The 16,617-nt window shown below is 35.7% G+C and overlaps 1 protein-coding gene across 4 annotated transcripts in view; it reads left to right on the top strand.

The window, feature by feature from the left end:
- LOC109100035 (probable JmjC domain-containing histone demethylation protein 2C) overlaps positions 1-16,617 on the top strand; it is a 128,647-nt gene that overhangs the window by 48,501 nt on the left and 63,529 nt on the right. For 3 of the 4 annotated variants that reach the window (XM_042735082.1, XM_019113528.2, XM_042735081.1), the window contains exon 2: positions 5,475-5,639. In XM_042735082.1, the coding sequence (XP_042591016.1) occupies positions 5,475-5,639 (165 nt within the window). Of the gene's footprint in view, positions 1-5,474; positions 5,640-9,500; positions 10,001-16,617 lie in introns of those variants that run through there. The other variant, XM_042735084.1, reaches the window with a different exon arrangement.

Below are 16,617 nucleotides of genomic sequence, written 5' to 3'. Positions count from 1 at the left end.
GAACGTAAAAAAGCTTTGGCATTTTGCAGGTTTGTTGCACCACAGAGATGGTGCAATCATGTGTTTGTCAGCCTAAAACGATTCATTTCCTGGAATTGAAATTAAAGAAATAGTTACTTATGATCATGTCATCCTATATTATCATGACCCCGACCAGACTAAAAATTGTTTACTCTCAAATCTCATTTGTGCTTCTGTATTTATTCAGACTTGCTGCATGTTGTTCAGTGCGGTTGTCTTTTCATTAAACCTGGTATTTCTTTTTGAATATTTCAGAAGTACGTTAGAGATGATTAGTGAGGAAACTCTTTTTAGTGGTGCTTTTTTTTTTTTTTTTATATTTATTTGAATTGTTAAGAAAGAAAGATATTTTTTAAATTTTTTTATTTTGTTATTTTTAATAAATATAATAAATGTAAACTCTGGTTTCTCTGTTTAAGTGATACTGTAAAACAACTAGGCTATGTCAGTTTATTTTGGCATGGAAGCATCTGTGCACACATGACTACAGAGCGAGAAATGGAACAGGAATTTATGGAGACAGGACAGCATAACCTGCTACACAAACATTCACACACATACACACACACACTCACAATATTAGCATGACGTGATGAGGTTTGTAGTACTAGTCTAGTCTTCCATGCAGGAAGGTTTGATTTGTTCTTTAATCTTGTGCAAGTGGCTTCCTTTCCGTTCAGGTTAGTAATCAATCTGAGCAGCTCAGTCGCTGTTATTGAGGCGGCTTCCACCCTGCTGGAGGGGCAGAACTGTACCATCTGTCTGTACTGTACTTCTGTCCAGCAGCCTTCCCATCCTCCCTCTGCTTATTTTCAGCCGGATTCTTCCAATCATCTGCTGCATCCCTTTAGTTTGTCTTTGGATTATGTCTGATATTGTATAGTGAATATGTATTTGCCGTTATAAATCATAAATCTGTAAATAGACTTTAGTGACAGTATAGTAGAAATTGATTCCTCAGGTCAAACAATTTTAAGCTGTTTCAGAGCAGGTTTATAAGTAAATATTAAGATATATACTGAATATAATCAAATGGATGAAAAATATGAAATATACTTGTTTTAGCTTTATCGTCATATCAGCTTAGAATCTGATCTTGTGTGTTCGTGCATTACTAGAAGGATTGCACAGTTTCGCCAGAAATGATCATTATATATCACTACATTATTATTATTATTAATAATAAACAAGATAATATTGAACAGAAATTTTTGTTGTAAAATTTAGGCCTAACTGTAAAAATTGAGTGTTTAAGAAAAGTAATATCAATTTTACTTTACTGTACAACATTAAAATTAGAATAGTAATATGTATTGCTTATTTTATGGCTTTTTTGTCTTAATTTCTTCACTTTCAAACTATTTAAAAACTTTTATTCTGTCAAAAAACTGCATAGAGCCTTTAAAGCTTCTCTTTTACTTGACAACAGCCGGTTTATAATCACGTCTCATTGGAAGTTTGGAAAGATGTTTAGTGTATGCTGCATTCCCACTCGCACATCATATCTGATCAAGATTATTGAATATTACATGCATAGAGTCACAGTGCGTGATTTTATTTGATACTTGCAATAACCATACATATTGTGATTTCGGTTTTACTGCAATGAAATATGCTGCCGCAATTACTGAAGTACTATTTGAGGCAGTGGTGTACGTCAGCCACTGTCTAATACCAGATCCTCAGGCCTACAGGTCACTGCCTGAATAACCAGCATAAGAAGTAACTGGGCCTTACACACACACACATTTTGGCCCTCTGCCCCATGTCAATTTTTAATGAGAGTGAATTTTTCATCTAGCCAGCAGCGGATACTCAACTAGGAGGGTGGTTTCAGCAGAAACACAATATGAAGTTAATGTTTCATTCTAAGACAGAGAGGACGAATGTGGGAAGCCATCCTGCATGATCCCTGCTGTAAAGGGGATTGTGGGAGGGAGGGGCCAGCATAATGGGGGGAGGGGAGAGCAGAAGCCGTCGGTCACGTGTGTCACAACAGGAATGAAGGCTGGACTTTACATGCCTGAACAACACACACATTGGAGGTGGGGTTTCAAAATGTAGTAAGATGACTACTTAGCATGTTTGGGCATCACAGAATATTTTACATGTTTATAATGGTCATTTAGGAGGTGGAGAGAACACTTTTTATTGAAATTGCATACATTGATATATCATGCATAAAAGGATATGTGACTTTTTTTCATAAATATGTTTATACAAGTTGTACAACTGATTAACAAGTTACAGATTCTTAAAAATGTGGCAACCTTTCACAGCAATGCCATAGAAAAACAATATCTGTCATTTCATATTCTGATCCAGATTTACAGATACTGAGGTGGGAGTGTCTGCTGTTAATGTGGGTGTTATGGAGGGTCATGTGCTGTGCTCTGCAAGGATGTGTGCTTCACATGAGTTCATATGACCAACCAAAACACTAGAGATTGTGGAAAAGAAAAGCTGAGATGGGAAGTTGCACACCAGCAGTATAAATTTTTATTGTACACAGAAAACTGTCTAAAATGTCTAAATCCATAATGAAGGCAGCAGTCAGCATATTACACAACATGAGAAAATTATCTTGTAGTAATGGTATTCAACAAAATCACAAATAATTTGAGATGCATTGTGAAAATACAGTATCTGGACAACATCCCAATCCGGACAGGATTGAATTTTGCTGATAATCACTATTGCTTTTTCTTATACTTGGGCTTTGGATTGTTTGAGCGATAATGGATATTTAATGTGAATGTACATTTTCTTTATTTTTACATTTTAAATTACTTGTTATTTATCACTCAAAGTGTTAAAAAAATTAATAATTTAATAACACTGTTAAACACGAATATCAAAATCAATTTTATTTTCAAACTGTGCATTATAATTTTATGATGCACTTTCAGAGTTTAAAAAGACAGATTTTAGTATTTTTTGTTGTTTATTTTTAATTTACTGTAGACAAAATAGTATGACTTAAATACTGGTGCAGCTTTAAATGATTGCTGAAGTGATGTGTCTTGTTAAAGAGGGGTGTAAAATTCATTTTCAAATGGTCAGACTAATGATTTGGATTATAACAGATGAAAAATTCCATAGACTTGCATAAAGGGAGGGCGTCTTTGACTTGAGGCCAGCAAAAGGATGTATACACCAAGGATTATAACTACAAAACATTTTCTCTTTATGACTTTAAAAGTGGAAGACCATACAACGGCAACACACCATTATAATAATAACAAATATAATTATTGTTCTAGTTATTTTTAGTGTGAAAAGGGCCCATGAAATATCTGAGTGCCAAACTACTTGTGCACTTTGTTTTGATGTTAAATTGTTTTATTTGTATTCATTCATTGGTCATTGGGGTTACTTTAAGGACAGCATCCCTATAAAACAGCCCTGTGAGATGATTGTTTATAAGGGTAATGGAATTGGATGTTGCTTCAAGCAATGCTTTTTGGTTGGGTGGGTGGGGTGGGGGGGTGGTCCAGATGTGAAATCTGTCCTGACAGGTCCCTCCAAACACACTCATTAGAGTCTCGCAACTCCAGTCATGGTGAGAAAACCACAAGAGGCAGAGCCAGTGAATCATTTCTGGTATGAATCCACATTATGAAACCCGCTCCTGTTATTGCATGTTGCTCAGCACTGGGGTTGTGCAATGTGCTCTGGCTGACTCACTCACGCTGATGATTCCCACAGCTCTCAGCACCAGATCTGTGTGTTTCAAATCATTAGCTGGGCGCTTTCTGTATACACTTTAAAAGTGTTGTGCACAGGATCGTATTAGTCAACAGATGGACATTATCCAGTGCAGGAACTGTTTTTCCAGTTGGAAAACGGGTTCAAAAATAGTGCCAAACCCTCAGTGTGGCTTGTTTTTTGGAAACCAGTTCTCCAGCCTATCACGCTACGCCCGCCCACACACGCGGTGAAAGAGGAGACTTTGACAGGCCAGAAACATGCTGTCATTATGACACGCTGCATATGTTGAAAACATCCAGCAGCTCAAACACATGTTCTCCCTCTTGTCTCAGTGTCTCACAAACACATAAACGTCCTGCGCGCCAGCTCCACTTTGAATCACAGTTGAGGACAACAGCGGGACTGAGACGTGGTTTTAGCGCCGTGACTGTGAGGAAAGCTGTAAATTCAGTGGGTCTGCAGTGGCCACGTCTGTCCATGAAATCAAACCAAAATTAGGTCATTTAAGGCTTTTATGGCTGTGAAATTACACAGAAAGTTATTGAACTGTTTTTTTGTAACAGCAAGTTGTTTGACAGATGCTTTTATTAAAACACTCTGCCAGGAGTTCACAAACTGTTTTGTCAGCTGAATCCTTTATATGTCAAACATTTACTTAAATTACCCTTAGATTGATAGTTGATATTTCAAGAATTGAATGACACATTCACATATTCATGGCTAACTGTTGTTGGTTAATGGTAAAATCAAATGTAAGTTAATAGATAAAAAAATTAATAGTGTTTTAGGAAGTGTTTTATTTTGAATTTTTATAGCTAGACTTTAAAGTGGACTCAAATCACATTACTTTTACACTGGTTTTAGCACATTACTCTTACTGTGGAGTATTATTTTAATAGTTATTTTATTATGCTTTAATTATAAAAAAGAAACAAAATATTATGCGATTATGTTAATAAAGTAAACCCAGCCCATGTTGCACATTAAATTCTCAGCACATGCAGATATGGAATTCACTACATTTACTGTGAACAGAGTCCAACTGAGATGCTGAAAACACCGGATCATAAGCTGCTTATGTGTAAATGAGCACAGTGCTGCGCTTCACTCTAAAACCCACAGTGCATCAGGCTATACAGTTATTTAATTAAATTGCAAACTAAGCTATGATATATCCCAATTTTTACACAGCCCCATTTATTTATTTTATTTGACATTCAGTATAATTATTTAATTAGGTTTTTATCAACTCACAAACCCCCAGCAGTTACTTTGTGATGTCCCATTTTGGAAACTCTGCACTACGCTAATTTAAAAACATATGTCCTCGTAAACAGAGTCAATTATGTTTTAAGTAATCGTAAACAGTTGGAAGAAATTTCACTGCTATCTAAAATTTTGGTGTTGTAGCAACCTCTTTTATTATATATAATATATATATTTTTTTTATTATTATTATTTTTTTATGGCAGGGCCATTGAAACAACATCAAAGTTGAAATTGTATGGCATGGTGCACAAACACTTGCCTGGGGCTAATGCTAGATCTTGATGCTTCACTCATTAGAGTTTAATGCAGTGGATAACTTTGATGTGAATCATGTGAAAGTCCTAATTGTTCCATATCAATGCTACATTCCTACACCACTTGTGTTCTTGTATGCCTTTTACACCATTAGGTTATCATAGGCCATGCAGCACTAGTGATCGGAGTGTGACCCCTTCTCTTTGCTCTTCCTGCAGGTGTACGTTGAGTTTGACGACCTCGAGTGGGATAAGCGGGAGTGGGTCAAGGTGTATGAAGACTTCCAGATCTTTCTGCTGGAACATCAGCTGGTTTGGGCCAAAAGGAAGGAGGGTGCCCAGCAGCAGGGAACAAAAGCCAAGCAGATCCAGTGGCCAGCTCTGGTGAGTCATTCCTCTCTAGATCATTGAGTCAGAGATGTGCTGTGCATTGAGCTGCAGCTGTGGAGTATTTAAAATGGAACAATAGCTCTGCGGAGGCAATACGACGGGATCCTTTATGTTGCTGGGATGATTTGGGGTTTGGATGTCTCTCAGATCAATGGCTCATGTCTGACAATAAGATCATTATTTGTTTAGAAGGCTTGCTGAAAAGACGGAAAATAACAGAGGGTTTGACGTCCCTTAAAAGAGACGGAAAGGCAGTGAGCAAGAGATTGTAAATGTTTCACGGCTCTGACTATTTTTATTATGTAACGTGAGCAGCAGCACAGCGCCATCTGGGCCAGGCGCACACAATAAAAGAGTTTCAAGTGAAATCCTAGTATGGCACACAGGACGGTTGTCATAGCGCCCACACATGCACAGGCCGAAAACCCAGCATGTGTCATGATGCACATGTCCACACTGAGAACTCGTGAATGGCCCCTAAGCCCCTTGCTGAGCAACCTGGAAGTTTTTCATATTTTTTCCCCTTTCAAATTTTTTGCCCCTATTGTGTTTTAACTACTTTTTGTGAGTTTAGTCTAAGCTAAAAGGCATGACAGACAGCAGCATAACTGTATTCGCTATAAATTTGAAGTGGCAACATCATAATAACAATATTAAGGACACATATTTTCATTAAAACATTATTTTGTTTTGTACATGTGTGAAACACATGTAATCTAAGGTTACTAGTTGGCCTTTACACATGCTGTGCTGGGATATACACTGTTTGGAATTTTAATTTTTTTATGTTTTTATGAGAAGTTTTTTATGCTCACTGAGGCAGTATTTATTTGATCAGTAAAAACAGTAATATTGCGAAAAATTATTACAAATTAAAATAAATTATTTTTTTCTATTTGAATATATTTTAAAATGTAATCTATTGCTGTAATGGCAAAGCTGAGTAGCCGAGCAGTTATTCAGGTCTTTAAAGACATATGATCCTTCAGAAAATATTCAGATATGCTGATTTAGTGTTCAAGAAATATTTCTTATTATCATTTTTGAAAACGGTTGTAGCTAAATATTTTATTTATATATTTATATTGTAACAAGATTTCTACTTTAAATAAATGCTGTTAATTTTTAACTTTCTATTTATAAAATAATTTGTTGAGTAATTTCAACTTGAAATTAAACTTGATTTTGATGTCAGTTTAATGTCATTTTAGTTGAAATTACTTCTACAACTTAGTTGATTAAACCTAAAAATATAAGGCAGCAACTGAACTAGGTGGAAAGTTTGTCACAGATTCCAAAAAAATATTTAGCAGGAAAAATAGATTTAAACATTGATAATAAGAACCATTATTAAAAATTGAGCACCAGTAATAATTAATAATAATTGAGCAGCAAATCAGCATATTAGAATGATTTCTGAAGAATCATGTGACACTGATGACTGGAGTAAAGATGGTGGAAATTTTGCTTTGCCATTCTAAAAAAAAAAAAAAAAAAAAAAAAAAAAAAAAAAAAAAAAATTTGAAAATGTATAAAAATAAATTGAAAAAGTTATTTAAAAATTGTTTTATAATAATGGAATATATTGTATTTTCAATCAAATAAATGCAGTTTCAATAAGCATATGAAACTTTTTTCAAAAACATTAAAAGGTCTTAATGATTGCAAACATTGATCAGTACACCGTGTCTAGCTAAACTAGGTCATAGCTCTTACCATATTGTTTAGTTTAGCATGGCTGTAACAACATATTTACTAATATGCATTTAGAAGTGTAATTATCTGTTGTCTTTGGATGGAATAGTCAAAATCTGTGATTCTAACTTTGTTTTCTGAGTGATTTAACTGGAGAAGAGATAATGATGTTGTCAATAGACTGCAGTCAGGTCTGTTGACAATGCCTGATGATGTTCAGCGAAAAGAGGCACTATTATTGTGAATTAGAATTGTTCATGCTTTTTGTGTATAGTAGTATAGTAGTAGTAATATAGTAAGTATAGTTGTCAAATAGCTTAATAACAGCCTAATTACTTTACTCAACGCCTGACCAAACAGTAGTTTACCCACAAGCCTCGCGTGATTGTGCTGTTCTCTGGTCTTCTTTGAAAGCTGTTATTTTGCCATCGTCTTTCCCTCTTTTAAGTTTCCTGTGTCTCTCGCTCACACACAATTGCCTTCACAGCTCCATTATTTATGGCTGCCATTGAAGGAGAGTTTACTGCCACCAGATCCCCTTACTCAGCACTGCCTCTCTCTCCTTTCTCTGTAGGTCTGTTGATATATGTGCCCCAGCCTGAGCTTTAGCTGATTTTTTTCTCCTTTGCTCAGATTGGAGCACTGGATCTTTTGGCTGAACGTGACCTGAGCATGTTTTTTTTCAGTGTTTCCGGCCCATTTTTGGATTGTGTAGTTATTCCCAGTTGAATGCAACAACAAACATCCAGCGTAGTCCCATTTGTAAATGATTTGTGGTTTGTCAGCCAAAAGTTGTTTTTAGGTAGGTTTAAACATTAGTTTTTAGTTTCAGAAATTGAATAAAGTAATCAAATGTAAAATAACCTTGCATATTTGACTGTATAAATTAAAGATCAATCTTTATTAAAGTTACAAAAGCTATTCAGTCAAGAGCAGTGAGCGATTTTTATTGATGTTTTTTTTTTGTATTTGTATATTGAATGCGTATCCATCAACAGAAACATGCATTAGCTGAACACTGTTTGTTTTACGTGTTGTTATTTATAATTTTTTCTCGCTGTTTTTGTAATGTATTGGAATCCAGAATGGGTTTGACTAAAACTGTAATTCATCGACTGGCCGCTTGAGGCTGGCTGCAAAAGGGAGTCAGTCTCATAGACTCCCCATGTTAAAATGCCCAACTTTACAGCAGAAAAAACATGTTTACAGCCTGGTTCAAAAAATGATTTTGGTCTATATTGCTAATTTTGCCCTTCATGACAACTATGAGGGGGGTGATTTTTTTTATAACTCATCCGTTTAAATTATATTAAGCCTTAAAGTTCTGCATAATTAAGGGCGTGGTCACTTGAGTGACAGGTGGATTGCCGCTGCTGACAATGCCGTCGCGCTAGGTGGGCGTGGCTTCAGCAACCAGCTCCCGCCTTTTTGCCCAATTTTCGATTATCCGGAGAGTCGCGCGGAGACGCGCTGCCAAGATGGCGACGGCCCGCTCTGCACACTTTGAGCTTCAAAAACCGCTATTGAGAAGTCTATGGGTGACGTCACGGATACTACGTCCATATTTTTTTTACAGTCTATGCTGTTTGTTTTACGTGTTGTTAATGCATTGTAAGATTTAAGTTGAATCATGGTCTTGGTGTGTGCCGAGCCGTGTGTGGAAAACGGTACGGTTCGATTTTTTTTTTTTTTTTTTTTTTTTACCAAGAACCTTGATGAAGAATGACTGGTTGTTCACATGACAATTGTTTTTCTCAGTTGCAAAAAAAATAATATATTTACTACCATTCAAAATATTTTTAAAAGAAATAAATGCTTTTATTCAGCAAGGATGTATTAAATTGATTAAAAGTGACAGTAAAAACCTAAATGTTACAAAAGATCACTATTTCAAATAAATGCTGTTCTTTGAAGCTGTCTGTTCATCAAAGATGAATATTAGGCAGCACTACTTTTTCAAACATTTATAAGTATTTCTCAAGCAGCAAATCAGTATATTAGAATGATATCATGTGACAACTGGAGTAATGATGCTGAAAATTCAGCTTTGCATCACAGGATTAAATTAAATGTAAAATGTATTATAAAAAAATAGTTATTTTAAACTGTTTAATAATATTTCACAATATTACAGTTTTTACTGTTTTTTTTTGATTACATGAATAGTCTTGGTGATTATAAAAGACTTCTTTCAAAAAAGTATAGCATCAGCACTCACTTTGTGTGCCTGTTGGTTGTCAATTTGTGATGAGTTCACATTGCGACAGATGTGGTGCAACTTGTTTGCAACTGTCAATCTTCCTGTCTGATTATCAGCGATGACTGTGGATGTTTGTTCTTCCACAACCACAGCTCCTCCTACACATGCTCCGCAAGGCCATCATGTATTTACGACATCTTATAAATCTCCTTTGTCCAGCGCTGTATTTTACGTATCCACGCTGATGTAGCTAACTCCTGATGGCTTAATTGTGTTTAGCCCTGCTTGACCTGTAGCCTCGAGGGCGAAATTTACTGCTGATAAGCGCACAGACCCCTGCCTGGCTGTCTTTGTTTAGTGAAAGCTGTCTGCGTTCATTGCGAAGAAGGATGAAATCATTCAACACAAGGAACAATGCTATGGATTATAATCTTAAAACCCATTATTTTCATCAGCCCACGTGAGTGACTTTACTAAACGGTTTGGCTACAATGTTTTGGCTTGATTATTATGGTGTGAAAAGAGTGTGGTAGATGCCTTACGCCACAGAAGCAAAAGGAAAAACCTTTTCTTCCCTTTTCTGTTTTCTGCTGTTGCACAGTAAAACTGAGTAATATGAGTTCTCCAGATAATCTTGTAAACTGTAAACGCTGATTAAAGCACAAAGGTTTGGTAGCTTAGACAGTGAAATGAATGTTGTATAACACGCATGTTGTTATTTTTAGTCTTTTTGTGATCTTGCCGAACAGCTGTGTTGATAACAAGTAGTGATTGGTTTAGTATTTCTCATGTGGCACAGCTTCAGATCAGCAAACACCCAGAGAACATACACCATGTGTTCACTATAATCTTTACTGCTTATTTTTTCTTAAAAAAAGTGTTTGCCACTTGTAGGCTGTGCGATAAATCGCAATTAAATCGCTGTCGCGATTAGGTAAAAACCTGCAATTGTCTGCTTTTTTTTTTTTTTGTCTGTGTATTAAATGCTGCTCCCTCTGAAAGCATGTGTTGGACATTTACTACTGATTACAGAACCGGCTTTACTGACAAGATGCCCATGAACATTGGATTAATTGTGCAGCCCTACCAACAAGAAACAGAATTTTTGCATTATGCTATTTTTAGTATTTAACTTTTTTTGAAAAACACTCTGAATGAGCAAATTTTTTTTTACTTATTATAAATTGTTCATTTTTATTTCACAATTAAGTTTTTGTTTTATAGGTAATAAATGTACAATAATAGAAAAGTATTATTATTATTATTATTATTATTATCATCAGAATTTGTAAGACAGAAGTATAATAATAATAATAATAATAATAATACAATAATATAAACATTATTATTATAAATTTTAAGAAAATTATAAAGTTTAGAAATAATAGTATTAACTTGTACAAAATTTTCTTTCACAGAAAGTCTGAGGTCCAAAATCCTGTGGGCTAGAAACACGACTAGAAATTATTTTCTCTGTCTGAAACAATGTTTTCTGTTTGTCTGGTTCCTGTCTGTGTTCATGTGGTGCTATTGGTTAAAGATGCTTCATGTCTTGTGACCTTTGCTTCTGGTTGCTTTTTGACTCGCTATAAAAATAAGCCAGAGGGGAAAATAGTCTCTCTCTTATTCTAGTATCATATGTCTTTCTGTCTGTGTCATATGACGTTTTCAGGACACTGAGTTTGCCAGCCCTGTCAGATTGTATGTTGGCAATGCAGAGGGCAAAGTGTCATCCATGTGTCTTTTGTGAGACGGTGTGAGAGAAGAGGTATGTACTCGTGGTACATTGAGACGGAGCAGAGTACACAGATGATCTTTCACTGCCAGCAGCACAGCTGGCTGCTTAATTGCAGCAATCATAAACAGCAGCGTATACAGGGATGGCCTGGGGCGGCTCTATCCTGCCTTCACTGAAAGGACTGTCTCTGTGAGTAATGAAGCCCGGCTGATGGGTGGGTATGTGATATGACTTCACCAAAACCCCCCTCTGCACATTTGGTTTTGATTTGCATCGGTGCTCTCTGATTCGGGTTTCTTAATCGGCTCCTCAGCCTAAAGAATTCTAGAGTCATGGAAAATGAGCCCGTCGACCTACAGTACCTACTATAAAACACAAATAGTGAATGTTGAGGCTTGAGGCTTGCGCTTGTATACGTATGTCATACGTGTGTCAGTGATGTGGAACTTCACCTCAAAAATGCTGTGACTCTTGAAAATTTCAGATATGTATGAGCGTAACTGTATTTAGCATTCTAAACAGGACCAACGACCATATTCTGCTGCTGTATGAACATCTAAATCGTTACTGTAGAGTGTGAAGTGACTGAATGTGTGGTTAAAATCAATCAGTATAGATGAATGCAATTCATTTAATAAACAGACTCTCTGATATGTACACTACTGTTCAAAAGTGGGTTTGATAATAAATTTGTTAATGTTTTTGAAGCCACTCACTAAGTGAAGTCACTCACTAACTCTCACTAAGAATGCATTTATTTCATTTTAATTATTAGTTATATAATTGAAAATACAGAAAAAATGGTAATACTGTGAAACATTATTACAATTTAAAATGAGTGTTTTCTGGTTTAGTACATTGTAAAATGTAATTTATTCCTGTGATGCAAAGCAGAATTTTCAGCAGCCAGTAGTCTTCAACGTCACATGATCCTTGTTGCATTTTTCCAGAAAATATTTCTTATATGCGATTTTGTGCTCAATAAATATTTATTATTTTTTTATCAGTGTTGAGAAAGTTGTGCTGATTAATATTTTTGTGGAAAGAGTGCTAATTTTTTTCAAAGATTCTTCAAAATTAAATAATTGAATAAATTAAAAAACATTTATTAAATTAAAAATGTTTGTAACATTATATATTACTGTCACGTTAAAAGAATAAACAAATAAAAATCTCACTGACCCTAAACTTTTGAACAGTAGTGTACATGTGAGTTTTAACAGTAATCATGTGGTGTTGGTTGTTTTTATGCCGTGCAAGCTTAAACATTTTGTTTATTTTGCATTACATGACTTCATTTTCCAGAAATATTTTTATAGAGTGCAGTTTTTATTAAATGTATAGTCTGTTGTACAGCTACATTATAGCTGTACAACACCTAGCTACTACTAGAAAATAAAGATTGATTTTGTTTTTTTTTTCCCTCACAGAAACATTCTGACACATGGAAATACAGTGATTAAAAAAATAGTGTTGCACCCATTTAAATTTTGGCAGGGTAAAATCTAAACTCCTGGCCTGTCTGAGCCAGCAGAAAGAAAAAACATAACGAATTGTTGAACTCTGTACAGTGACCCTTCACTGAGACTCCCATTTAAAAAGAACAACGTGAAAAAAACCCTGTCTGTCGCCCTAAGGGCTACTTCCTGTCATAATAGTACTGTTTCTCTTTTTGTCTTCTTTCTTGTGATGCCAGAGGAAGCACCCCCGCATCAGCAGCAGCTGTGTGGCAGGAAGTGAGACCTCTGTGGCTTACCTGTGTGTTATCTCTACTCTCATGTGTGTGCATGTGTGTCGTATAAAGTGTCATTCTGAGGGCACGTTGCATAATGCTCTCCTCTTTTTATTAGACCTGCTGGTAGTGTGTGCAGGAAGGATATTAATGAAAGGATTCAGTATGTGGGGTCAGGCCTGTATCTTCACAGTGGGAGGTGCAGTTTTGCGGTGGGTCTCTAAAACAACTTCTCCCATTAGGGTTTATTTATAGAGAGACTTCCGTTTACAAAAACCAGACTTGCTTGAAGCCTTTTAGACAGTTCATCCAGCGGTAGTGCAAGGGGCTGTTCACACAGAACACGTTTTGTGTTTTAGCTAGTTTAGAGCATGACTGAATGCAGCAGGGACCACAAAAAGTGTTTGAATTTTAAAAAGCTATTTTATTTTATATATGCTTATGCATCCAGCTTTAAATAAAGATCTGGATGATAATATAGGCCTAGTTTACATTTTGCAATGCTATAAACAGTCAAGTAGTTTTGCAATATAGAGTTGTGTTGCCATTGTGTTCCTGTATGTTCAAATGTCTCTCTACTGAGGCCTACAGTGTTTTCACTCAAGAACCAATCTAGTGCTTTAACATTAGGGATGCACCGGTTGACCGGCCATAAATCGGTTTTTGGTATTTTTTCGCCGGTTTTTCCGGAAGTGCGCCAGCGTGCACAGACTACATTGCATTGTAATCATTCGCTATCATGTCATTTGTGTAGAAGTATTTCGAAATCTGTGCGCAGGGCACGGGCAGCCGTTCAGCACTGGAAGTGCAGAGTTACATGTCTGAGGCACAGATAGCAGGAAGTGAACAGCCGCTGGTGTACTGGCGCACAAATAAGAGCCCCTTTCCTCCGCTCCCTGAAGCTGCGCGAGCGTACTGTACCTGTCCGCGAGACAGTGAAGGGTTGTTCAGCTCAACTTCTTGCGTGTTGGATGAGAAACGAAACGGACTAAACTGTGACAAAACTGATTTTTTTTTTTTTTTTTTGTAAAGTAGGACTTGCATACACATTTGAAAAGCCAGAAGTAAACGTCACTTCTGTATAGGATGATTAATTTTTTTTTTACCTTAAAATTACATCGACTTAATTTTATTTAAAAATCACCTGCTGTAGCATACTGAAAAAAGTTTAATTCATCCAATTAAACAATTTTAGGGTAATGATTCACTTCTATATTTTTTTAACTTGAGACAATAGTTATTTATTTTTCATTGGCTCAAGTAAACAAATATAGATGTGAATCATTACCCTAATTTTTATTTTATTTTTTTTAATTGGATGAATGAAACATTTTGCCTCTGTTTTATTCGCACCAACATTATTTGATTTTAACATTTTGGAATAATTTATTTATATAGCATACTTTTATTTAGTCTCACTGGTAAAGACCTTTTTATTTAAAACCAAATTTAAAAACTAATACAAATACTGAATGCTGATTAAGAAACATCTTCTTGAATGTGTGTTGATTGTGTTGTTGCCTTTAATTTCACATGGTTTCAGTTAATCTTTTCATTTAAGGCCAGTTCTATGTAGTTTCTACCCAATTCAAAAACAAAAGCTAAATGCTGATGTCTGTACCATCTATGTTTGTATTGAATGTAGGCTACTTACTGTGCAGTTACTGCCGTTAATTTCAGATGGTTACGGTTATTGTTTTCAATAGCCAAAAGCCAGTTTGGCCTATTAAATACAAAATAAACATCTTGTTAATGCATACTTTCCTTCTGTCTTGTTTGTTGCTTAAAGAAAAAAAAAAAATCAGAAATCGGTATCGGAATCGGCCAGTTTGCTTGTAAAAAATCGGTATCGGAATCGGCCATGAAAAATCATGATCGGTGCATCCCTATTTAACATGATTGACTGAAATGTGTTGTGTGTGGGAATAAGCAGTGTAAAGGTCACAGATAGTAGTGTTTACATACCGGAAGGTCCATAGGACATGAAGGGCTGAACTTTTGTAACTCTGATAGTACTAGACAAGCCTCTTCAAAGACTTGGCATTGTAGTCTTTACACCCTTCTCATGCATTTATTATGTTGGGTGGTAGATTCATTGGTACATATACAGTTCCAGAAGGCTTGAATGTAAATCTTTCAAGTTCATTTACATGTTCACTGAAAAATTATATTTTGTTGGATATTGAGAAAAACATTGTTTTGGATTTAGTAGAGACACACACACACACACACACACAAAAAAAAGTGAATCATAAAAAAGGGACAAACATAGTACAGATACAAATGCATGGTGTGAATAGGTTTCACAACCTCTCACTAAATTAAAACAGAGAAGAAATAAAAAAAAATACCTTTCTACAGAATTCTGGATTATTTTCTGAAGAATAAATTTATCATGATACATGAAGTTTTACTGATAAATGATTATTGAAACAAACTGTAAGAAAAATAATGGAATCCAAATAGAATTGAATCGAATGGATGCTTTAATTTGTCAAAATGTTTTAAGTACATCTGTGCAAAAATGCATGATACACGCCATACAGTGCAGTACAAGATGCAGTATTGAATAGTTTACAACATTATGCAAACTGTGAGACGGTTCAGACAGATTATAGATGGCTAGACAAGGACACAGAGGCCTATTCATCCTTTTGTCAATATTTATCATACAGAGATGCCATGCATCTGTAGAACTGTAATTTGTTGATGCTTGTTGTGATGGTTTTTTATTCATAGTTTTTTTTTGAGTGTGTATTTATTGATTAATAAATACTCCTTTATCTGCTTGGTGCAACAGCAACTCCATTGTAACAAGTGAATCCCTCTCTTCTGTCTGTCATGTAGTGGAGGACAGTGCACTAGGCTTTAGGGCATAGCTTGTTCTCTCCTTTTGTTACCTCATTCCTCTATCTCAGTCCTGACAGCAGTGTGCAGCTCCGACTGACTTCCAGGACAGGGATAGCAAAGTTCAGTACATCCACTGTGCTGAAGAGAACTCGCTGTCCAGGTCTCTATGAAACATCAATATGTGGTAAATAGTCGGCCACAACATGACACATAACATCTCTTCCATGTTTCTCAAATTTCATTTTTGTTCATCATGTATTACTTGCATATTATTGGTTGTTTGGATTCAGAAACATTGTGCAAGGCTGCTTCACTTACACTGATTTAAAATAATGCTCCTAATGCATGTTAATCGTGGGCTAGAAAGTTGTGAAATATTAGATAATATATGACAAATCCATTAAATTCCACTGGAAAATAAATAATGAAGCAATCAGGCATAATTGTTCTTATTGCCTGTAGTTTGTGATTGATTGTGTCTCATCACGTTATATTTTCATGTTCTGTGTGAACAGACTAATTGCTCATTGCTGAAATCTTATCACATTATGCCTGATTAGGACACAGTGTAATGCTGCTTGTGAAAATTAACCATACAGTTAATAGATCACATTAGCATCTCTACAGATGCAACAGATATGTGCTGAAGTCTTCAGACTATGATTACACACACCTGCCCTATAGAAGGTCACTGACTGAAAGACATTCATAGCAGGGCTCTAGCATTCTCTGTCTGTCCCTGCTGCTTATTCTGTCT

The sequence above is a fragment of the Cyprinus carpio genome, chromosome B12 (assembly GCF_018340385.1).
Source record: "Cyprinus carpio isolate SPL01 chromosome B12, ASM1834038v1, whole genome shotgun sequence".
In the NCBI taxonomy this organism is placed as follows: Eukaryota; Metazoa; Chordata; class Actinopteri; order Cypriniformes; family Cyprinidae; genus Cyprinus; species Cyprinus carpio.
This window is presented reverse-complemented; position numbering and strand designations above follow the sequence as displayed.